We start from the raw sequence: 25,473 nt of genomic DNA, 5'->3' as shown, positions 1-25,473 counted from the left end.
CATATGGTCCCCTGTGCCTGCCAGGAGCAATTTCTGAGCCTGGAGCCAGGAATAACCCCTGAGCACTGCCAGGTGTGACCCAAAAAAAAAAAAAAAAAAAAAAAAAGAAACACATTTTACTCCATTTTAAATGGTATCTCTTGGTATTGCATGTGGCCATGGCCGTGGCTGCTGACCCTGACTTGAATCTCTGATATCACAGGGGTTGCCCCTGAGTAGAGAGCCAGGAATAGCCCCTGAAAACGGCAGGATATGGCCCCAGCACCATCCTTCCCCAAATCATGAATCAATGTGACTTGCAATATGCATCAAAGGGCAGCAGGAATCTTACTGTCTCTTAAAGAAAGAAGAAAAAAACCTGTAAAATTCAGTAATAACACAACAAAGATGATAAAGGCGAAGCTAGAAAGACTATTCTTCACTTAATTACAAGTGCATGTGAAGAGATAGCACAGTGTTAGGGCGTTTGCCTTGCATGCAGCTGGACCCAGGACCAATGGTGGTTTGATTCCCCGCATCCCATTTGGTCCCCCGAGATTGCCAGGAATGATTTCTGAGTGCAGAGCCAGGAGTGATCCCTTAGCGTTGTTGGGTGTGACCCAAAATCAAAAAAAAAAAAAACAAATGCATGTTGGTCAGAAATATGCCAAAGCATCAGCTAGGAAAAGGCTTGGGCAAGAGAGTGACAAAACTTGGGGAAAATATATGCTCTTGTGATTATGTGTGTGGAATTGCCCAAGGAATCTATAGGTCTATTAGAATGAGCATGACACAAAATCCAATTTAATTATTAAAATATTAACAGCAATTATTACACGTCAAAAATACAAAGTTCTAGGTAGCTCTCCCAAAAGGTAGTAAATTCTTTTTTTTTTTTTTTTTTTGGTTTTTGGTTTTTGGGTCACATCCGGTGGTGTCCAAGGGCTATTCCTGGCTGTCTGCTCAGAAATAGCTCCTGGCAGGCACAGAGCCATATGGGACACCAGGATTCGAACCAACCACCTTTGGTCCTGGATCAGCTACTTGCAAGGCAAATGCCGCTGTGCTATCTCTCCAGGCCCAAAAGATAGTAAATTCTAAAAGCAAGACCCACTGATTTGATTTTTTAAATAATAAACACAAAGCTGAATAACTGTTCATTGATTGAAGAACTCAACAGTATAGAGTCCCTAGTTCTGATATAAACTGACCCAAGTATTCAAAGCTGTAACAAAATGAGAAGTAGAGTGCGCTAGAGTGAGTGAATGAGAGAGACACACACAGAGACAGAGAGATATTCTGGAGTAAGAGACACAAGGTACCAAGACACCAAACAACACAGGGGCACAGGAGCAACAGCAGAAGTAGAAGCAGCAGCTAAGCTAGGGGTCCTCAAACATTCTAAATAGGGGGCCAGTTCAATGTCCTCAGACTGTTGGAGGGTCAAACTATAGTTAAAAAAAATCTATGAACAAATTCCTATGCACACTGCACATATCTTATTTTGAAGTAAAAAGAAAAATCAAAACGGGAACAAATACAATTTTTAAAATGAAGAATAAGTAAAGTCAACAAACTTACCAGTATTTCAATGGAATCTATGGGCCTGCTTTTAGCAGGCTGTATTTTGAGGACCCCTGCCCAAGACTGAGAGGAGTTGAGAGACAGAGAAGGAGAGGAGTCATAGACTGCGGGGCACATCCTACACATGTGCACTGCGGATGTCAGCTGCTAGGGGACAGGCTGCAGCAAAAACACCTTGTGGGCCAGATAAATGTCCTCTGTGGGCCACATGTGAGCCACGGGCCATAGTTTGAGGACTCCTGAGCTAAGCAGAAAGTCAGGCTAGCAGAAGACAGGCTCTTTGGACTTGAATCCACTGCGGCTTCAGGCTGGCAGGTAGGCAGGTAGGCCAGCCAGCAGGCCTTCCAGGCTGGCCTCCTGGGGCCCCATGCCACCAACTGGCAGACTCTCTCTATAAATATCCCAGTCCCAACTACCCTCTGTTGGTAGTTACAGGGGAGTGTTTCATAAGTGTCGTCATCAACACTTAAAGATATAAAAACACACTTATAGCTGGATTCCTACAAAAGCCAATAATGAGATCTCAACATGTTATTTTCCGTCTCCTTCTCTTTCTTCCTCAGGTTGAAGTATGAAACAGACAGGTACTTTCCAACTTTTTTTTTTGTTTGTTTTGTTTTGAGGCCACACCTGCAGTATACAGGGCTTACTATTACTACTCCTGATTCTGTGCTAGGGATTACTTCTGACAGGGCTTGGGGGACTATATGGGGTGGCAGGGATTGAGGATTGAATTTAGGTCAATTGTGTGCAGGGTAAGTTCCTTGTCTGCTGTACTGTCACTCTAGCCCCAGGTTCACCCTAAAATTTCAGCAGAGAGCAAAGGAGCCCAAATGCTGCTGAAAGAACCAAATTGAGAGTGAAGAGAACTCAGGAACAGGGAGTAAACCCAGGCTGAGCTCAGTCCCTCAGGCCCAGCAATGCCCTGAGGCCTGGTATGATGCTAGGTTTGAACCCAAGCTGGCCTCATACAAGGCAAATGCCTTAACCAATATACTATCTCAATAGTCCCAACTTATGTGTTTGTGTATATATACATATATATATATACACATACATACACATATATACACATTTTTTTTTGTTTTTATGGATTATACTGGGCAGTGCTCTGAGGAACATATGAGATGCCAGGGATCAAACCTTGGCCAGCCAAGTGAAAGGCAAGAATCTTCCCTACTGTACTATTGCTCTGGCCCCTCAGCATATTTTTTTTTAATCTTTTTTGAAAACTGAATAGAGGGACTATTCCCACCTTCCTAAATCATTAACTTCTTAACCAGCAGAATTACCTACTTTTAAATTCAAAACAAATTTCTCTTTTTCAATGTTTGTTTTTCATCTTTGCAGGGAATAGCTTTTGACAAATCTATTATTAGGCATAAAACCTAAAAACAAAATTTGGGGCTGAGTCATCTCTCTGCAGTGAGACAAGACTTTTTGCTGTGTGCATTTTCTATTTTTATATAATTATCTAGGTATAAGGAACAACATAATTTCAAGTAGAACCAAGAATTCCAGATATAAAAAAACAAAGAGCCTACTGCAGAAATATTTCAACATTTACTGAGTATGGATGTGACAAATATTGAATTAGAAAGGACGCAGCATCTGGTCATTCAATCAAGAATTATATACAGGGGCTGGGAAGGTGGCGCTAGAGGTAAGGTGTCTGCCTTACAAGCGCTAGCCAAGGAACGGACCGTGGTTCGATCCCCCGGCGTCCCATATGGTCCCCCCAAGCCAGGGGCGATTTCTGAGCACATAGCCAGGAGTAACCCCTGAGCATCAAACGGGTGTGGCCCAAAAACCAAAAAAAAAAAAGAAAAAAAAAGAATTATATACAAGCATCTACCATCCACCAAGAGCTGTTCTAAATGCCAGAAACACAACAACGAAAGGTCCTTTTGCCTATTACGCCCTCAGATGCTCAGGGAATAAACCACTTATAACCTACATGAAGCCCAGCAGAGTGAGATTCAGCCAGGGTGTGGAAATACTAAAAATAAAATAACCATTTCACGAATGAAGGTCTAAGACATTCTCAAATATGAAAGTTCATTTTTCACCATCCAGCAACTCTAGACTGTTGAACTATTCAAGAAACCTATCACCTACTGCTCCTTCGATCCAGTCTATCAAATGAAAATGTTCAGTGTTTCAAGATTTCTCTTTGCCAGCAGACTAAGGAAGGCAGAGTGAAATTCACTGATAATCGTGGGTCATGGTTTTACAGATAGGCCCTGCTCATATCTCAGCTTCCATAAACAGCAGGGATTGTATCATCTCGAATAAAGTACACAGGAAGCCAAGTGGCTGGGACAGGACAGCAGGGCAGTTCCGAGTACACTTGGGACCTCTGATGGAGAGCAAGAATTCGAGAGGAGGAGGTGTTTTCCAACTGATCCAGATTCAGGAATCAGGGGGGCAGAATCAGGGATCATGGACCTCCAGGAAGTGGGTCGTTGAAGTTGACTGGAAAGTTCTGTCACTGCAGAGGCAAGAGCCAAAGGGGCTGCCAATGAATTCTGCCCACACCACCCACCCTAGAGACCAGTGTGAGCCCTCACTAGCTTGTCCTGACATCACACACCCTAGAGACCATGAAAGGGGCCTCTTTCTCAACTCCTCAGGACAGAGTGATCCCCCTCCTTCAAGCTGCGCTGCTCAGGCCCCAAGGCCCCCATCACATATGCATTGGCCATGCCACGCCTGTAAACACACTGTGGGCAGTGCAGAACAGAGGCCTCAAAGAGAAATTTGGGGTGGGTTTTAGACATGATAAAGGCAGGGAAGGGTATCAAGCTGAAAACAGGACACTAGCTTTCAGGAGAGTGTTCCCTGGTAAAGAGGTGGCAGAAATTCCAATCCGGGAGGCCTAAGGTGACAACAAAACAGAGGCATCTGAAACCATTTTGCCACATGTCTCATTCCAAGCACTGCGGCCACCTTAGACCTCTAGGTCCTAGCACCTACCATATTTTCCAGCATATAAGACGACATTTGAAACAAAAAAGTCAGCCGAAAATCGGGGGTCGTCTTATACACCGAGTATATCCCGAAAAATGTTTCAATATGCCGCTAAACGAAAAATGTCTGAATATTACCACAAAACTAATTTTCCAACTCGATCCTGCACCAATCACTGCAAGGCTGCTCAGACTGCCTCTCTAACTCAGCCAATCCAAGCAGGCTTTTTATGCATGCAAATTAGACAATGTTCTGGACCCGAATCTACACTGTAAAAAGCCTGCTCAGATTGGCCAGAGTCAGAGAGGAAGTCTATTACTGTATAACCTTTGAACCTTTGCTTGTTGTGATTGGCTCACTGTGGTACATAAAGTTGCAGCACAGGAACGTTCTGTGTGATACAGCGAATATAGGCCTAAACCTATGTTTTTTTTTTTTTTTTTTTTTTTTTTTTTTTTTTGTGGTTTTTGGGTCACACCCGGCAGTGCTCAGGGGTTACTCCTGGCTCCAGGCTCAGAAATTGCTCCTGGCAGGCACGGGGGACCATATGGGGTGCCGGGATTCGAACCGATGACCTCCTGCATGAAAGGCAAATGCCTTACCTCCATGCTATCTCTCCAGCCCCTAAACCTATGTTTTAACTGCAAAATTAGGGGGTCATCTTATACGCCCAGTCATCTTATACGCCGGCAAATATGGTAAATTGAGTATTGCCGGGAGTGGCTCCCAGGGCACCTGAGCCAGCACAGCTAAAGAGCTACCCAGACCTCCTAAGTCACCCGTTAGGTCAGTAAAAGAGGCAGGGCACAGGGTTGATAGACAGAGGAGGCGAATAGATGGGGTGGACATTTAGTTGAAGAAGCCTGTCCTTCCTTAGAGCAAGCAAGGCACTAATTCCTGTCCAGTAGTGGTTTGCTGGGGTTTGGGTTTTTTTGTGTGTTTTATTGTACTTCTTTTTGTTTTGTTTTGTTTTGGGCCACACCTGGCGGTACTCAGAGATCACTTCTGGCAGGGCTCAGGGTTATGGGATGGAATCTGGGTCAACCATGTGCAAGGCAAGCGCCCTTACCTGCTGTACTACCTCCCAGGCTCCTGTCCAGTATTGTTTTACATGAAAAGGGTATGGTTTCCCTACCTGTAAAACCTTAAAAGAGCTTCTTTCCTTTCCCAACACTGCAGATCAAATTTAATTTAGGATAAAGCATTGTGATAAGGCAGAACAATGGCCATTCAAAGGCTACAACCTAATCCCAGGGGTTGATAGTTACCTTGATGTGAAAAGGGCCTTGCAGACCTGATTATGCTCAGGTCTTGAGATGGGGAGATTATCCTTGATTATCTGAGTGGCCTCAGTCTAATCCTAACAGCCTTTATAAGAGAAGGCAGGGCACCCCATGGAGTCAGCACTGTGACAGTGGAAGTAGGAGTGGGGCAGAGGCAGAGATGGAGGAGACAGAGGTGGGTACTCTGCAAACAGGGAAGCCTGGAAGGAACAGCATGAATTCCCACAGCCACCTTTACCCACCTGGCCTTAGGACCATGGCATCTAGGACTATCAAAAAACACCTATACTGCTTACCCGGCTCTCTCCTGGGGCTCCAGCCTCCCCGAGCTCCCTGTGTGCCACATTTAACTGCACAATGGTTGACAGGTAGAAATCACAGTGGACACTGGAAGCTGAACAGACAAGCAGGAGGGCGGGCGATGCCAAGGTGGAGTGGAGCCACTGTACAGTATATTGGAATAAAGATTAATGTGTATCACAGACATGGGTGTACCTGGACAGCTACAGGGTGACTGCCTGGATAAAGCATTTGGAGAGACAGAAAATCGAAGGGAGACTGGCCAGGGTGGAAAGGGGAGGTACTCATGGCTGCATTTGGCCCAGGTGTAGAAAACAGCGTTCCCAGGTGGAAGTGACAGTATTCAGGTAGGGTGTTTGCCTCACAAACAGCTGACCCAGGTTCTATCCTCAGCTTGCCAGAGCTCCGGGGCATCATCTGGATGCTAGGGATTGAACCTGGGTGGCCTACGTGCAAGGTGATGTGCTATTGCTCCAGTAACCCAAGAGGGCACTATTTGGGCAAGATAACACCATCTTCCACTTTCTCCATTCCGGGTCTTGGACAGCTTGGAGGATGCCACAGGGAGTTGACAACCCATGCTGCCCAGCTGGAACTGGTGTGTTTGTATTACATCAGCTTGCAGGTATCCCAGCAGCCATCCAATAGACTCCATGTCAGAATAACCCTGAGGCCCATCTTCGGCCAGGAACAGAATTGCAGTAACATTTCACAACAAAATATCCATGCTGCCACCATCCATGTTAAAGCAGGCCAGGAAATTCTGCTTCGGCAAAGACTCTGCAGCTAAGATTTATTTTCTGTCACCCCATAAACGGTGTTAGACCAGAACACATGCATGGCTTTAATGTCAGCTCTAATTTACAGCCATTCCTAGGGCCTCAGGTGCACGTGTAAATCCCAGTCCTGCTTTATTTCCTGGTGGGTTTTTGCCACAACTGGACTCTGAGGAGGACTCTTTACTTGCAGTGTGTGGAAGGTGCTCCAGGATGAGCTCAGGAGGCAGCAGCCAACTGGCCTGAACAGCTTCAGACTTCCAGCCTCCATAGCCAGCGCCTCCCTTCACACATGCTATGTCCTAGGGCGGTTGTCCTGTCAACTGACCAGTTGGGCCCCTCCTCCTGGACTGTGGCTTGGATGAGAAAAGCTGTGTGTGGCACAAGAGCCCAGGGCCCTCTCTTGAAACTCACCTCACACACCAAGCACAGACCCCTGCACTGAGACAAGGTAATGGAGGATGGGCTGCACAAGGTTAAGGCCACACATGGGAGGAAAGAAACGGGCCAGGTCTGCATGGGCATCAGAAGGGCTAGATGGCAAGTCTTGGACAAATGAGCAGAGGAAAATGAGGGATCACAATGTATGGAGGGATAAAGAGACCACCATCTCCAAGGACAGCTCAGGCATAGCTTGCCCGTTCACTTTCAAAGAAAGTCTTGTGGGAAAACTCGGAGTCTTCGGTGAAAAGCCCCTTCTAGAGGGTCAGCTCAGTGCCTGCGGCCCCGGTCTGAACAGAATTGGGTTAGTCCAGACCTAGGACACCCTGGCATCTTCTCTGTAAGGATCAAACCCAAGTCACAGTACGGAGACATGTCACAGAGGCCCAGTTTTCTTGTTTATATGATCTTAATATCTTCCTGATCATGAAATTAATCAAGCATCTTTTTTTAAATGAATATCCAAATTAAAGGGCAGATCAGAAAGAGGCACATCCCCTCAGCTCTGTCCAGATACCCCAAGCCTTGCACAGACTTTAGGACGACTCATGGCTGGATGTCATTTTCCTGAACGGATTAACACGATTAACACTCACGCAGAACATGGCTGCTGCTAGGTGAGAGTGTAGCTTACACAGGGTTCACCACATCACTTCAGCCTGTGAAATGACTCAAACCTGAGACTGGACAGATGCTCAAAGAGGAAACTGGATGGAGGCTCAAAGAGAAAACGTAGATCTGTCATCCACAGCCAGAAGGATCTAAGGCACAGTCAAGCCTCGCCAACTCTGCCCTTCCCCACGGAGAAGCAGTTAGGCTGACAGAAGGGTGGGGGCAGCTCAAGCAAGAGCCCAGGGCCTCCTGGGCTGTGGTCCGGAAAGCATGATGATCCACTGAGTGGCCAGAGCTCACGGCCAGTGTCTCCAGGCAGCGTGGATGCCCCAGGCAGGCGCCAATGTGAGAAATGCCTCTTACCTGCATTGCCATCTCCACTCTCCATAGACGGTTTACTGGGTTCTGACGGATTGTTCATTCTTGAGTCTGTAAGGAATCAGAGGTGAAAATGTGCTTTTAAAAAGCTGGGCATAAAGTTAGGAATGCAAAATGTTGGAGAGCAAGGGTCAAGACAATGGTTCTATTCACAGGCCTTCGGGGCAGGGAGCTGTCATATCAGCTGCTCAAATATTGGCAAGTTCGTCGGACAGACAGTCAGGCCGGAGAGTTGGATGTTCTGTGGGCTGAGCACATGTTTGTAGATGAGAGGCCTGGACTGGATGCCAGCACACCATGTATGGCCAGCACTGCCCGAATAAAACCACGAGAAGAAAATGAAGAAATTCAGGATTCTTTTAACCCCAAAGTAATCTAGAAACAACGGTCTTTATAAAAAAAAAAAACAAAAAAACTTTAAGAGGGGTCAGAGTGATAGTATAGCAGGAAGGGTGCTTGCCTTGCACAAGGTAAACCTGGACTCAATCTACGGCATCCCATATGGTTCCCCAAGCCTACCAGGAGTGATCCCTGAATGCAGAACCAGGAGTCAACCCTGAGCACCAACAGCTGTGGCCCGAACCACCCCCTCAAAAAAAAAAAAAAAAGAAAGAAAGAAAAAAAAAAGGAGAAAAGCCATATTATTCTCCTTCCTGCAAAAACTAAAAGTATCACAAAGAGGGGGCCAGGCGGTGGCGCTAAAGGTAAGGTGCCTGCCTTGCCTGCACTAGCCTTGGACGGACCGCGGTTCGATCCCCCGGTGTCCCATATGGTCCCCCAAGCCAGGAGCAACTTCTGAGCACATAGCCAGGAGTAACCCCTGAGCATTACTGGGTGTGGCCCAAAAACAAAAAAAAAAAAAAGTATCACAAAGAGAATGAGTCTCCTTAGTCCCTAACAGTTATTTTCTCCACACCTGGTGATGCTATGGGATAACAGGGATGAAACCTGGGTCAGCCACATGCAAGGCCAGTGCCCTCTCTGCTGTGCTACTGCTGCAGTCCCAACCTTAAGACTTCTAAGTCACAGGAATGCATGATCCTCTAACAACCTGCACACAGCCCCAGATGCTTACAAGCCTCATGCCTTAGTGATGAAGCTGCTGGTGAGAGCCCAGAGGAGGGCAAGAGAAAAGACCAGAGTCACCAGCTTTCCTCAGACCTCTCCAGGAGAGTTGAGGCCCAGTCATATTCACTCACCCTATCACTCCACTGCTATCACAATTCATACTGAGCACTTTTATAATGAAACTGAACAGCTAGCCAATAAGTTCAAACTTTTTCAGCAAGGGGTTAAGAAAAAGTTTTTATAATTACTGGCAGAGAACACAAACTCAAACTTTGACATGTCTGAATTTTTTGATGACATGCAAAGGGGTTCATCGTTGGGATCTAGAGTCCGAAATTAGTGTGGTTCCTCAGCTACCGGCCTGTTGTCCAGTGGGGTTCAAACACCACCTGAGAGGAAGAGGCCTCAGCTGAGTGAAAACCAGCTTTCTGAGTGAGTCACCGGAACTCCAGGAACGTTGGCCAAGATCACAACAGATAAATGGGGCTGTCTCCTCCAGTCAACACACTGCTCAAGCTTTCCTTGGGAATATATTCTAAAGGTAAGTAAAGTGAGAAAAAAGCCAATCCACTCGGGAAATGAATCACAATCCACAAACTATAAAAACCCAATAGACCTACTACTTGGTAAAACCACGCCATGAGCCTGACCTTGCTCAACTGATAATGCAGTTTCCTCCTCTAACAAACTAAAGATGATGTCACAGGTATACTTTATGGGATCCTTCTAAAAACTTTTTATTCTACTGTCACCATGAGTTTCAAAGACAGTCAACAGAATGACAGAAAAGTGGATTTACTGAGCATCTACATGAATGAATGCAGATGTTATTAGTTATCAGTGAAATGAATCTAGTTTCCAATTCTGAAAGAAAATACTAAGGACATTTCTAGAAGGTATTTTTCAGAGCTGGAACAATAGGACAGTGGCATGTCATCAACTCAGTTTTGATCTCCAGCATCCCATAGGGTCCCAGAAGCACCACCAGGATTAATACCTGAGGGCAAAGCCAGAAGTCAAAACTGATCATCACTTAGTGTGGCACAATTTACAACCCCCCAAAAGGGTATCTTCCACTCCTAAAATCCCAACACAGTGGATATAGAAAAAGGAAAGGCTGGGGCTGGAGTGATAGCACAGCAGCAACACAGGTTGCCTTGCACACCTATGATGACCTGGGTTTGATCCCTGGCATCCCATATGATTCCCCAAACTTGCCAGGAGTAATTCCTGATTGCTGCCTTGTCCAAAAGAATACAAAAAGAAAAAGGAAAGGCTAATATCTGAGAGCACTGGGCCCAGAGTCATGCTGGGATGAAGTTCCTGACACCATCATTCCTGACTCCTTCCTCCAGGGCCCTGACTACACGGTGCATATCTGTCACTTGCACATATGAACAAACACACATCCTCTGCACCATCAGTGAACTGTCCCAGAGACCCCGGGGTAGGAGGGAGAGAGGGGCACATGAAGGGGGATGGCGCACAAGCAGGTGCATATCCCTGGCCACAACTCACTCAACTCCTCAGGTGGCCAGAGCGCACTCAGATTGGTTCTGGGTTTTAAATACAAACAGCAAAACAACAAGTCGGGGCCGGAGAGAGTGCATGGAGGTAAGGCATTTGCCTTTCATGCAGAAGGACGGTTGTTCAAGTCCCGGCCTCCCATATGGTCCCCTGAGCCTCCCAGGAGCGATTTCTGAGCATAGAGTCAGGAGGAACCCCTGAGCGTTGCCAGGTGTGACCCAAAAACTAAAAAACAAACAAAAAACAAAAAAACAAACGAGTCAACAGGACAGCGCAGGTCTCAAAACTAAAGAGCCTAAAACCAACCGTTTTCAATCTCAGGCCCAATGGCAGTGACAGTGTATGGCACACAGGCTGGCATTTGCCTCCTTCACAGGCTGGTCACACTCTAAAACAACTCCCAGATCAGGGCTCCAGCCATTTCAACTGCTTTTGAGGAAACGCAAATTGATTTTTTTTAAGGATTGGGGGCAAAAAACGGATACGATTCGCCCACATTTGAAAATAGTTTCTGGTGGCTGAGCCTAAGGACCACTCCCGGAGCGAACTCTGACAGCGGCAGCTCTGCTATGACACCACCTCTTTCTTCACTGAGCCTTTTCTTTTTTCCCTTTTTGGCTTTTATATACAAGATATTCTGATTAGGTATGCAAAAAGTTTTATTAGCACATGCCTAGTCATTTAATACATCGCATACTTGGATACAGATTTTAGAGTGGTCCGAGGAAGCTCTGGAGCACTCTCCACAGAAGCATCCAGAAAGCAGGTATGGTACCTCACTGGGCAAACACCCTGGCAGCACCCTCTGAGGCGGCCCCCTGGGCAGGGTAGGCTGTGCTGTAGATAAGATGCTCCCCCCATCCCAGCTCACCCCTCTGCTCTCCACCACCACTCTGCATATGCAGTGAAGCATTTCTGCATCTACCCCAAACCCCTATTTTCATATTAAAGCTTTTGAAAGAACATTGGGGCCGGTACCCACCTAGGATACAGTCACTGCAGTCCAGCATTGCTGCGGAATCTTCTAGACCTTCAGTCTGTCCACAGCGAGCAGGTAGCAGCGGGCCAGGGAGGGGAAGGCAGGGAGCACGACTTCTCCCAGACCTGCACTACTGTGTGGTGCTCGGGTGCTGGGGCAGGAGGTGGGGAGTGGGCTGGGAGCAGCAAAGCTCAGCCTAGATTACACCATAGCGATATTCCACTGAATAAAAAACTTCAGTTGCTCTGAGAGGAGTTTGAAATCTCTCCTACCAGCGAGGACTGACACTGTCAAGGCAACTGAAGCATGAAAAGTTCCCCTTTTTGTAATAAAATAGAAACAAAGATTGCAGCTGGCAGTTTCCATAATGAAGCTTAATCAGTATGCGCATGATTAGGGCGTTATGCAAATCTCTCCTCGTTAGCAAGGCAGCCCTGCACTTTGAAGTCCAGGAACAATTCATTTACAGAATACACTGAAAGCACTCCCTGCATAATTTAAATAGCTGCATAAATATTTATCAGCACATTTGCATATTAATTGGCAGTGCATGAAGGGAAAAATTATCTCCTGAGTGCCAGCATAATAATTAGAGGAGGATGAAATGAGATTTCTTCCAATGCCCTGCTTCCCGGACCCAACAGGAGATAGTGCTGGGGGAGAAAGGGACAGGAGACCCAAGTTCTGTTAAAATACCACTGAAATGACACGTACAAATTAGAAACCATGCCACAGACCTCAGCACCTTTAATCTTATTCCTGCTGGCAACAATGACTTCAGTAATAAGAGGATTTGCAAAAAGCTTTCCACACAATCCAAATAATCCCAAGGAAACAATTAGCAAGGTAGAAGCAGAACGAGGATGCTGTTTGCCTGCTGATAGGGAGGAATTTTCCAAATATTAATGGGACCCACTGGTAGGGCAAAGGCTGGCTTTAAAACAAGGCCACGCAAAGAGCCAGAAGCAGGCCCTATCTATTATCTCCCAGAGTATGGAAATCCATTATCTGTGAATCTTTTTACACTACTAAATTAACAGGCCAGATTAGTGTAATGCAGCGTCATCAGCACTGCCTTGGATGGATCATAGAGGCCAATTTGCTCCTCCAACAGCAACTGTCCAAAAGAAATTTGACTTCATGCTCTCTCCCTCCCTCCTCCCACCCACACATCCCCCTCTCACACATGTACACACACAAACACAGAAATGTTTATTTAAATTACTATTTACAAGGTACTGTACCAACCCCAAACCATTTAGGTATTACAAGCCATTTAAGCATTACAATATAACAGTAAAAACAACTCAGGAGACTATTTATAAAAACAAAAACAAAACAAACCAGGAAGTAGTAGCACTATCACTTGGGAGTCCAGTAAGGACGTATTTCCGATATCAGAATCCATGGCTGGGCTCTGAGCACTAGGAGACCAATGACTGACTGGTGGTAGTTGAGGTTTAAAAGACAAGCATGGGGACCGGAGAGACGGTACAGTGAGTAGGGTGCCTGCCTCATACATGGCCAAGCTGGGAGTCCCATATAGCCCCCCAAAACTCGAAGTGATCCATGAGCACAGAGCCAGGAGGAAATCCCCATGCATTGCTGATGTGGCCCCAAACAAACAAGTCAAGTGAACAGACCAGCAGAGACAAGGAAGGACCAGGGACCAAGCAGAGACCAAGCAGGTCCCAAGCAGGGACCAGACAGGCCCCAAGGAAAGAGACAGACCCTTAGGAACATCATCAAGTTGAGTGGGTGTTTCCTTTTCACAAGCAGGCTTTGGCCATTCCCTACATTACGACTAAAATTAAACTCAATGTGCACATGAATAAAATAAAAGACAAAATATGAAGGAATCTGAACAATATTTTCTTCTAAATCAATAGCACAGGACACAAGCAAAGTTGGGCCCTTTTCTGGCCAACACTATGCTAAGAGTTCTGTGCTTCAGACTCACCGGGGGTGCCTGGAGAAAAGCTGAAAAAAGAAACTGAACTCTGGCCCTTGTTTCTGGGGAGGAAGCCTGCCTAGAGAAGGTGGAATGTACTGGACTATGTAAGCAGGAATCAGCTAAAAACAGTGAGACCATGAAGAATATGCCTAGAACATAGAGCTGGCAATGGTGTCTCCTGCATTCCATCTATGTACATGTACAGGGGATGTCAACTACACTGGTTCTGTACCCCTATGTACTATGTTCAGAGGGGCATCCAAAATAAATAAAGTTAGAAAAGACTTTGGTACATTTCTTTGGCAAAAAGACAAAGAATCATAAAATGTAGCATCTGATTTTAGCTCTACACTGACTAATGGAACTTCATTAAGCTAGTTACTCTGACCTGAAATGCTAACTAAACAATAATTTGCAATTTTCTGATCACCAGAATCATTTTACACAACTATGATTTACAAAGTACTTGTATTAGGCTAACACACAGAACTTGGCACTGATGTTATTCTCTCACAAATCAGGGTAATGACTAACATGAAAACCTATCTAGATACTCTACAGGCCTTGGTTTCACCTGTTTTTCTAAAAGAAAACTGAGCAAATCCTAATCCTAAAAGATGCTCTGCTGCTGACGCGGGAACAAGCATCACTCTGCTGGGACAATAAACCGCAAACACATTTGGGGTCATGAAAAACATGGACCTACATGTCTAAGCCATTTTCTAGTCATTCCACCCTTCAAAATCACAGGCTAACCCATAAACACCGGGTTTATCCATGCTAGTCCACTAGAGGCTCTTCCCAGGCAAGAAATATCATGCAGCCATATAAGGACCATGTTCTTTCTGCCCTCAAACTGGGTCGCAGAGAGCTGAGGGCAGTTTGGTAATTAAGTAGGCAAGATAGTTCCTCTGACTTTTCCAGTCTAGGGATGGGGTGAGGGGTGCAGGGAGAAAAAGCCAAGGCTGAGTAAACTGTTGGCAAACCAGGCAGGGGGTGCTGGACCACCCACAGAGGCAACAGTGGAGCTCGGGCCCATCACCGCCATCACTAAGGTGATGCAAATCTAAGTCCCCTTGGACCGCCCCCTCCTACCCTGAGAGCAAGAACCAGTGAGTGCAGGGTGGAAGGCTCTCTCCTGTCTGGTGGGAATGCAAACAGGTGTAGCAGATGCAGAAAGGAGAAAGCCAAGAAAGAAGTGGGCTGTTTCGACTCTGGGAAGCATCAAATTCAAGGGTTCCATCTCTCCATCCACTCACTGTGGCACTGTTGGCCAGGCTGGAAAGTGGCCTTAGATGGATGTGGGTAAAATGGGGAAGATAGACACACATCAATACCTGCAACCAAAGAAAAGCTGAAGACACAGTCACCCACAACAACAAGGAAGGCAGTGGGACCTGGAGGATGAAAAATGACAAACACGTGGATGAGCAAAGCAAAAAAAAAAAAAAAACAAGCAGAACTCTGATACTGAAAAGGAAGTGGGGGTCACCGCCTGAGAAGCGGATCGTGGAGCTGAAACAGGTAATGGGGGTTGACTGAATGGAGGGCCTGGAGGTAAAGAGATTCAGAGCAGTATATCCCAGTCCAAAGCTCAATGGTCCCCTGTGGGTCCCCAGGAAATGCCAGGTGGCAGCTGTTCATGGGACTGGTAGGGAGTGGGGTCCTGGAAAGAAAATAAGGTTGAGAGAATGTTGAGAAACACTAGTTTAGTGTAGCCAGATGTTAAATTCTAATGGTATTTGACCAAAATGCCTATGTTGTCTCAATAAATATTGGGAGGGGATCAAAGCTGGGGGGAGGGGTAAATGTGTTACATGAGGGCGGGTCCCGAGTTTAGTCCCCAGCACCACCAATGCTGCAATGTCGGCCCTTTGCTCCATTTTTAGATGCCACTGAGAGATAACTGGCCCTGAAAAAACACTGGGTGGGGAGCAGAGGGTGTGTCTCTGTGGACACACACACATGCTGCCTTGCATATGTTGAGGCCTTACATTCCATCCATAGCACCACAATAACAACACAATTTAAATACAAACTTGGTACAGGAGAGGTTGAACCAATCCAATATGAACATCCCCCAAATTCCTAAGTACCGACTTTATCCAGCCTTAATTTTGACAGATTTGCCCTCCTGACTCCAGAAACAGGACCGTGCTGCATCTGCTTAGCCCGTAACTGGACTACGGTCTCCACGCATCTCTCTGGTTCGCTGGCATTAGGGCAAAGGAAAAGCATCTCTTGTTCTACAGGGCACCATACTCAAGACTTCTGGAGTTGGTCCACATCAGTGTACCCCATACAGTTGGGGATGACCCAATTCCCACCATCCCAGAACAGCTGAAGTTGAAGCTGAATGGTGTTAACAAACTAAGACATAGACATCACTTATGTTGTTGCCTTCTTTGAAAATTGGTTTTGTGGGAAGCAAAGTAGGGCCACTCATTAATAAAGAGTAAAACTCAACATAATATCCAGAGACGATAGAGATGAGGGCCAGGAGGACCAATCCATGGTAGGAAGCTTACCACAAAGAGTGGAGGGTGAGTGACAATAATAGTTAGAATTGATCACTCTGGACAAGAACTGGGTGCTGAAAGGGGATAAAGTGATATGCATAATACCACTTTAGTAATAATATTGCAAAACCATAATGTCTAAAAGAAAGAGAAAGAGGGGCCAGAGATAGCATGGAGGTAAGGCATTTGCCTTGCATGCAGAAGGATGGTGGTTCAAATCCCGGCATCCCATATGGTCTCCCGGACCTGCCAGGAGCGATTTCTAAGCATAGAGCCAGGAGTAACCCCTGAATGATGCCAGGTGTGACCCAAAAAACAAACAAGCAAAAAAAAAAAAAACAAAAAAAACCAAAAAAAAACAAACAAACAAAAAAAAAAACAGAGAGAGAAGTAAAATGCCTTCCCCAGAGGTAGGAAGGAGGCGGGAGGGAAACTAGGGGACACCGGTAGAGGAAAATGTGCACCAGAAGAATGGTGTTCCTATAACAAACCCAATCAACAATTTTGTATCCATAGTGCTTAAAATAATTATAAATAAAAAAAGTAAAGCTCAACATAGAATCATCAGACCCAATAATTACTCCAAAGTTGGTTCCATGACACAAAAATTAAGAGAAAAGGAATTTCTCTTAGGTGGGGGGAAAAGGTATCTGATCTGCGAAGGAAGGAAGGAAGGAAGGAAGGAAGGAAGAGGAAGGAAGGAAGGAAGGAAGGAAGGAAGGAAGGAAGGAAGGAAGGAAGGAAGGAAGGAAGGAAGGAAGGAAGGAAGGAAGGAAGGAAGGAAGGAAGGAAGGAGAGAGGGAGGGAGGGAGGGAGGGAGGGAGGGAGGGAAGGAAGGAAGGAAGGAAGGAAGGAAGGAAGGAAGGAAGGAAGGAAGGAAGGAAGGAAGGAAGGAAGGAAGGAAGGAAGGAAGGAAGGAAGGAAGGAAGGAAGGAAGGAAGGAATCATCTAACTGTAAGAGTTTGTACCTAAAAGAAACAAGCAAACCAAAATGAAAATGCACCAAGACAAAAACACAAGGCAAAGATAAACAGCTTGGAGCAAACCCTCTGGAACCCAGGAACATCAGCAGATCCCACCCACCCTCTTGTCCCAACCCACACCCTGGGTTTCAGGCTGACAAGCTCCTTCTGGCTGGCCACTGGCACAGCCACAGACCTTTTATTCTTTTGGAATCCCCCCAACTTAAATTGGATGCAAATAAGCCAGGTGTGGTCCCTATAAAAGTGGCAGCCTAGTCTCCATAGAGATGTTCACAGCTGGCAGGGTCTGGGAGGGCCACACACCAGCACCCATACCCAGACTCAAGTTTCAAAACCATTGAGGGAAACTACAGTCATGATGGTATCTCAGTAAAGAACAAATAGCAAAAATCCCATCTTTGCTGGAAACATCAAGCAAAAAAGAGAAACGAGGTATTTTTTTCTGAGCAGGACTGATGACCTGGGTCTGTGCAAAGCTAAATGAGAGGGGAGAGAGGGAAGGAGGGAGGGGGAGGAAGAAGGAGAGGAGAGAGAGAAGATGAGAGAAAGAGGGAGGGAGAAAGAGAGGGAGAGAGAGAGAGACAGGAATTTAACCTAAGTGTGCTAAATGCTCTGCATCTTTTTCAGAGTCCTGTCCTACCTGATTGGTCCCTTTTTCTCAGGTAAACATTCAGTTGTTCACAGCAGTGGCCCTCAGAGGGCATCACTTCCACACCACCATCACCTGGAAACTTCCAAAAGTTCCTGGCCCGACCCAGACCTAAGAATCCGGCTTGGGGGAGGTGGGGGACCACAGCCTCAGCTCTTCCCAAACCCTCAAGGTTTCGGCTCCTCCTGAAATGTGGGAAACACTGATCAATCCATGACTATTAGGAACTTTCCCCTTGTTTTATTAAGCCCAAGATAATGTAAAACAGGGCCAAGGATGTAGCCCAGTGGTAGGGCCCTTGCCTTGTACAGACGAGACTTTAGGTTCCCAGTGGTAGGGCCCTTGCCTTGTACAGACGAGACTTTAGGTTCAATTCCCACCCAAAAAAAAAAAAAATTGACATTAAAACATTATCTTTGGGGCCGGAGTGATAGCAGAGCGGTAGGGCATTTGCCTTGCACACAGGACACACCTAGGTTCAATTCCCATCATCCCATATGGTCCCCCGAGCCTGCTAGAGCCAGGAGTAATCCCTGAGCACCGCCGGATGTGGCCCCAAATCCAAACCAAATCAAACCAAAACAATACAAAACTAGAATACATTATCTTTATTTCCAGTAGTAATGTATTAACCTGATAGATATTGGTGTAATCTAGCAGATCCCCATAGTAAGCCTAATTAAAACACACTCCCTTTTTTTTTTTTTTTTTTTTTTTTTTTTGCTTTTTGGACCATACCTACCTGTGTTCAGGTGTTACTCCTAGCTCTGCACTCAGAAATTACTCCTAGTGGTGCTTGGGACCATATGGGGTGCTGGGGATTGAACATAGGTTGGCCACAGCAAGGCAAGTGCCTGCCTCACTGTATTATATCTCAGGCCTGGAAACTATGTTAAAAAAGAGCATATTTATCTATGCTGGCAGTGAGTCTGACAGATCTGCAGCCAGACATATGCTTGGTGTATTCATCTGCTCAGAACCAAGAGGGAACCAGAGAAAGGGGCCCTGGTACCCCACCCAACCACCCAGGCCCCCTCCTAGACCTGCCTTCCACTCCTTCCCCCTGGCTCAGAGCCATGCTACCCACAGCCACACCTGTCTTCTGTCCTCCCCTCTCTGTGCTCCATTAAATAGTTCAGTTCTATCCTTTCCTCAAGCTCTGGCTGCCTGGACAACCTCCTAGAAATCTAGCACAGAGCTGGTCCAGGGAAATGTCCATGAATCTGAAAAAGGAGCTGAGAGAAAACAGACACAGAAGCAGGAAGGAACTAAACTGGAGCCCCTCTAATTCTAAGGATCTATGACTCCCAGACTATGAAAACTGCTTTAAGAGCCTTGAACTGTTTAACATTTATGAAACATTCTTCCACATGACCCCATTTGATCCTAATACGACTTCAGGAAGCAGATCCTCCAGTGCCAAAAAGGCAAAGGGGGATCCAGCCGATGATCCTAATGCAAACACTCCACACTGAACCGAGCCTCGAATGGAACCTTTGAACACTGAGCAAACTGTTCTGATCCCATCATCATAGCTGCCAGCTGATCTGGAAAATAATTCAATTTCCACATCTAGCCGAGTAAAATAAGCAGAAAATTCAATCGAGCCATGAGAATTCAGTAAAGGTAGTGGAATAATCACAAGTTAGTCTTTTATACCAGCTTTGGCAAAGCAGAATCATTCTTCTATTCAGCAGCGTCAATATGACAAAATGTAGGTCGTAAAAAGCAAGAACAGAATGAAGGGGCAGGTGGCTGAGTCTGGCACACCACAGGTTTGAGAGTCCTCAAGGGCAGGAGCAAGAGCAGAGCTTGGCATAAAAGGTGATGCAAAAAAGTCACACCCTGGCCACGTTCATGTCTCTTCAAGCCAGTGTTCTGCATGGTGCCACTGACCCCAGTTCAATTCCCAACACCAGAAGGTTCCCTGAGTGTCATCAGGGACAGCCCTGGGGTGGGCCCAGTGTGGGTGGGCCCAATCAGGGTTGGCTGCATACAAGGCAAGTGCCTTCACTCCTGTACTATCTCTCTGGGCAAAAAAGTCACACCCTGGCCACGTTCATGTCTCTTCAAGCCAGTGTTCTGCATGGTGCCACTGACCCCAGTTCAATTCCCAACACCAAGAAGGTTCCCTGAGTGTCATCAGGGACAGCCCTGGGGTGGGCCCAGTGTGGGTGGGCCCAACCAGGGTTGGCTGCATACAAGGCAAGTGCCTTCACTCCTGTACTATCTCTCTGGTTTTTACCTAGCACTTTATTTTTATTGAAACAATTGTGATCTACAGAGTCCTTCAGAGTTAAATTTCAGATATAGTGAGTCAGGGACATTCCCACCACCAGTGTCAACCTCCCTCCACCAATGGACCCAGAGTGCATCCTATACCACCACCCTTTGCCCACTGGCCTGCCAGTATAACAGGCCCATTTAAGTTTAGTTGTTACGGTTTAAGTCCCTTGATTCTATTATCGTTAACTTTGGCTTGGATATTTAGCTCTGTCCTTATTTATTTCCCCACCAATGCATCTGAGACCACTTGGCCTCAACCACCTTTCTTTATTCCTTTCTTCTTAGTTTTGTAGAAAAATGAAGGAATATGTGGTAAAACAAAGTAATCTGTGTCCCAAGGTTCTCTGAAAAAAGGCAGGAGCCCTATTTATAAGGTAAGAAATAATAAAAAGTGGGCTAGAAAGATAGCACAGCAGTAAGGTGTTTGCCTTGCACGCAACTGACCCTGGACAGACATGGGTTTAAATCCTGGCATCCCATATGGTCCCCTGAGTCTACCAGGAGCAATTTCTGAGTGCAGAGCCAGGAGTAAACCCTGAGTACTGCCGGGTGTGACCCAAAAACCAAAAACCAAAAACCAAAAAAAAAAACAAAAACGGTGTGATGGCAGGTTGTTGTGTTTTTTTTTTTTGGGAGGGCACTTTAAAATCAGTTAACAGGGGTCAGAGCAGTAGTTACAGTGAGTATACCATTTGTCTTGCATACATCTAAATCAGGTTCAATCCCCAGCATCCCATATGGTCCCCCAAAACTGCCAGGAGTAATTTCTGAGTGCAGAGCTAAGAATAACCCCTGAACACTGCCAGGTGTGGCACAAAAAGCAAATAAACAAAAAATGGCAGTTAACAGATCTGACTTCCAAGGGTTCCTACATTGTTGTAGTAAAACTCAGCCTCATAGCAGGGTCCTGAGAAAGTGGCCAGGTTAAGGTGCTTCTTAGCAAACGTAGCATCATAGCAATATGGATATTTAATAAGTGTCTTTAACATGAGAACTGCTTGGGCTTTATAAAACTTACAATTTAACACAATAATTACAGGGAAGGGGTCAGAAAGAAAAAAAAGACTTCCTTTTTTGAACTGAGAATTGGAAGGACCAAACAAAACAAGTTGAGACTGCAAAGACAATGCAAAGAAAACTTCGATGAAATCAAATCAGCCCCTCCCAAAAGCCTGTGTTAAAATGATTGCAAACAAAGCAGCATATCTTGACCCTCGCCTTTAAATAAACCAAAGTCTAGCAAAAATAAATAAATAAAACAGTGCTGTGTCTTTTTCAAGGTGACCATCAGTAGTGCTAATTCTGCCTACTGTCATTGCAGCTGACACCAACACCAAACTATAGCAATTATTCTGCAGGAAGCCTACCTGCTCTTAGTGGGAAATATGCAGTTACTTCAACCTCCTTTGAACTTGCACACATTATAAAAACTTAAATAAAAATACAAGCAATGGGGCCGGTGAGGTGGCGCTAGGGGTAAGCACTAGCCAAGGAAGGACCACAGTTCAATCCCCCGGCATCCCATATGGTCCCCCCAAGCCAGGGGCAATTTCTGAGTGTTTTGCCAGGAGTAACCCCTGAGCATCAAATGAGTGTGGCCTGAAAAACCAAAAAAAAAAAAAAGAAAGAAAGAAAGAGAGGGAGGAAGGGAGGGAGGGAGGGAGGGAGGGAGGGAGGGAGGGAGGGAGGGAGGGAGGGAGGGAGGAAGGAAGGAAGGAAGGAAGGAAGGAAGGAAGGAAGGAAGGAAGGAAGGAAGGAAGGAAGGAAGGAAGGAAGGAAGGAAGGAAGGAAGGAAGGAAGGAAGGAAGGAAGGAAGGAAGGAAGGAAGGAAGGAAGAAAGAAAGAAAGAAAGAAAGAAAGAAAGAAAGAAAGAAAGAAAGAAAGAAAGAAAGAAAGAAAGAAAGAAAGAAAGAAAGAAAGAAAGAAAGAAAGAAAGAAAGAAAGAAAGAAAGAGAAAGAAAATACAAGCAACAATAACCACCAAAACTCCTAACTAACTGAATCAGCTACAGAATCTTATTTTGGAAGACAAAATCAAGTCAAACGTAGACATTGCTGTGAGTAGCATGTGCACTTTTATCTTTACTTGCCCGAAAGAGAGAACCATGGCACAGATTTGAAATTGGTTTCTGTCAAGAGGCATTTTTGTGTTTGGAAAAGGGAATTTGGGCAGACTGCCCTGGTACAGAGGCTATGAGGCAGGGGCACAATTCAATGAGGATCAGAAATAAAGATGAGTATGAGCACTGAACATATGAGCATCCTGAGCCTGTTTTCCTGCTTGCTGAGCACCACCCTGACCCACCCCACAACCCCGACCTGCTACCCATCACAGTCTGCTCCCTCTGCATATTCCAGGTCATGGCCTCTCTGGCAAGAACGTTCCTCCCCGACTTGAAGCTGAATGCCTTATTCTTCCTCAGCATCACAGGAGGTTAGTTATAAGCTTCTCTAACCAAGTTCTGTGTTTATCTGGGTCATGGGGGAGGTCACAGGTTATTATTGCTTTAGAGGGTATATATTCTATCAGGAAAGCTATTAGGAAAGAAAAAGATTCAGCAAAAAAAAAACTAGGAGCTCTTGTAAGAGCTCTGGTCTACCGCCTAGAAAAACAGTTGTATTATATATATATATATATATACACACACACATACATACACACATATATGTATGTATGTATATAACTTCATTGATGTTAGAGCCTTTATAAAATCACTTTTACTGTCTCAACCATAATGACACATTATGACCCCCCCACTTAATATCTAATAAGTTCTCTGGTATTGTTTTATATACATGATAAACAAGTCTACATGCATTCTATAATGCCACATGTCCTATGTGTGTTCTACATATATGCTACATGTTTTCTACCTATACGCTCATTCAACACTAAGGTGGGGATAAAAGGAACTTGGACACATACACACACAATTATGTTCTAACAAAATTTGAATACCTTTTAACATGCATAATTATATAAATTAAGGGGGATTTGTGTAACTAATCACTGTCAATTAGAAAGTCTTCCAAGTAAACATTTTAATTGTGTAGTGATTGGTTTAAAGTAAGAAAACGGGACCAGAGAGATAGCACAGCGTTAGGGCATTTGCCTTGCACACAGCCAACACAGGACGAACAGTGGTTCGAATCCCGGCATCCCATATGGTCCCCTGTGCCTGCCAGGAGCAATTTCTGAGCAGAGCCAGGAGTAACCCCTGAGCGCCACCAGGTGTGACCCCCCCAAAAAAAAAGTAAGAATATACTAAAATGCACAAATATGTACTCTTATAAATAGAGGTTTAGGAATCAAATCTAGGGCCTGGATCGATAGTACAGAGGAAGGACTCTTGCCTTGCATATGGCTGACCAGGCTTTGATCCCCAGAGTCCCTATGGTCCCCTGAGCCTGCCAGGGTTGATCCTTAAGCACAAAGCCAGGAATAACTCCTAAGCATAATCAAGGATGTTTCCCCTCATCAAAAGCAACCAAATCTAAGTTCCCATTTAAATCCCACTATCACTGACAGATAAATGAAGGGGCTAGGGAATGTTTCAAGTCTATTGTGGTCAGGTGTAGTATGGCCCCAAGTGTTTGCTAAAGGAAAGAAAATCCCCAATTCACATGTCTTCTTTTAGGATTCACAACGGGATAAATGAACATGGATTTTCCAGACTATCCACCCATGTCAGAAGTGGGTGGTTTTGCATAGACTGATAAACATAACAGCACCCTTGTCTGTCAGACCTAACCAGATCATAGAGTGCCCTAAGAGTGCTTGCAAAGCATCTATAAACAGTGAGAAAAACACATGCATCTAGAGAACAGACAGATTCAAGCCACTAAACACTATTTATTAGCTGCTTGCCTGAGCCCAGTCCTGGAGGTTCGCTAGTGAGTAAAAGAGCCAAGGGCTCAAGTCTCTTGGGAGTTTCCAATCTCATCGCTGATAAATAATGACCAAGGGTGATGAATGCTAGGAGGGAAAAGAACAAGCTACAACCAGGCCATCTATCAAAGAGCAGTTTTTTTCTGGGAAAATTGTTGTGCTCTGCAGAACGAGGCGGTGGGGAGGGCGGCCAGCACGTTGGCCCAGGAACCTATTCTAAACTAGACACACAGGAGCCGAGGAGGCAGGGGAGAGGCTTGCATGTGGGTCATGGTCCTGGGTCAGAGGGCTGTAGAGGTCATTTTAAGCAGAGGACTGGCATATCTTGTTGATGTGTCTGGTCAACACTCTGGTCTACATTAAACCGTGAGATGGAGACGACAATCACCCCACCAGGGTAACAGAGAGGACAGGCTGAGAAATAGGCAGAGCGCGCACACACACACACACACACACACACACACACACACACACACACACACACACACACACACACGTAGGGCCTGTGGGAACAACTTCCAGGTTCTGGTGTGAGTGAAGAAGGTGGTGCTATTTCTACCAGCTGGATTAGGACACACAGAGCTGCCAGCCAGGGCCCACAAGATGAGAAAGAAAAATCAATGTTTGGAAGAACTAGTCTAAAACTAAACTAGTCTTAATGCCTCTTAAAATGCCCGATTTACAAATCTGAGAAAAGCTATGATCATAAAAGATCAACTGCCCGCTTCAATATGCTGCAATTTGCCTGTGTAAATCTAGTTTTCCAACTTTCCCAAATGGTAAACAGTGTTCCTGCAGGCCAGGTGCTGTGGTCCCGCCACATGTTGAGAAAGAGCAAACCAAGAGCTCAGCAGACTTGGAAATTATGGCTGAGTTCTAACTATGGTTTGAATTTCTTATATCTTAATCAGAGGGAAACGGGCGTGAAGAGTCAAATTATCCTATTAAAACGAAAACAAGAGCAATATTTACCGTGCTTATATTTTGTAGAACCAATAAAATACCTTTCCCAAGAAAAAGTGTTTATTCCTGATGAGAAAAATGCAGGACTATAGAAACTAACCTTTCTTAAAGGCCCAGGTTACTAGGACAACAGACTTTACCCTCTGCACCCCAGCCTGCTGTTCCATCCAATTCCAGTCACCCCCACCTGTGAGATGGACAGTTGCTGGAATACAGCAACTTGTGGGTTGTCTGACAAGTCAGGATTTGGCTTTAAGCTAAAAGCCTGCCTAGCAAGTGTGAGATCCTGGATTCAATTCCTGACCGCTGCTTCCCTAAAACCTACTTTTGGGT

At 45.5% G+C, this 25,473-nt stretch overlaps 1 protein-coding gene across 1 annotated transcript in view; it reads right to left on the bottom strand.

The window, feature by feature from the left end:
- The window catches only part of POU2F1 (POU class 2 homeobox 1), an 85,916-nt gene that overhangs the window by 25,529 nt on the left and 34,914 nt on the right, over window positions 1-25,473 (bottom strand). The window contains exon 2 of the mRNA XM_049777592.1: window positions 8,309-8,374. Coding sequence (XP_049633549.1) covers window positions 8,309-8,374 — 66 coding nt within the window. The remainder of the gene's footprint in view (window positions 1-8,308; window positions 8,375-25,473) is intronic.

The sequence above is a fragment of the Suncus etruscus genome, chromosome 7 (genome assembly GCF_024139225.1).
Source record: "Suncus etruscus isolate mSunEtr1 chromosome 7, mSunEtr1.pri.cur, whole genome shotgun sequence".
In the NCBI taxonomy this organism is placed as follows: Eukaryota; Metazoa; Chordata; class Mammalia; order Eulipotyphla; family Soricidae; genus Suncus; species Suncus etruscus.
This window is presented reverse-complemented; position numbering and strand designations above follow the sequence as displayed.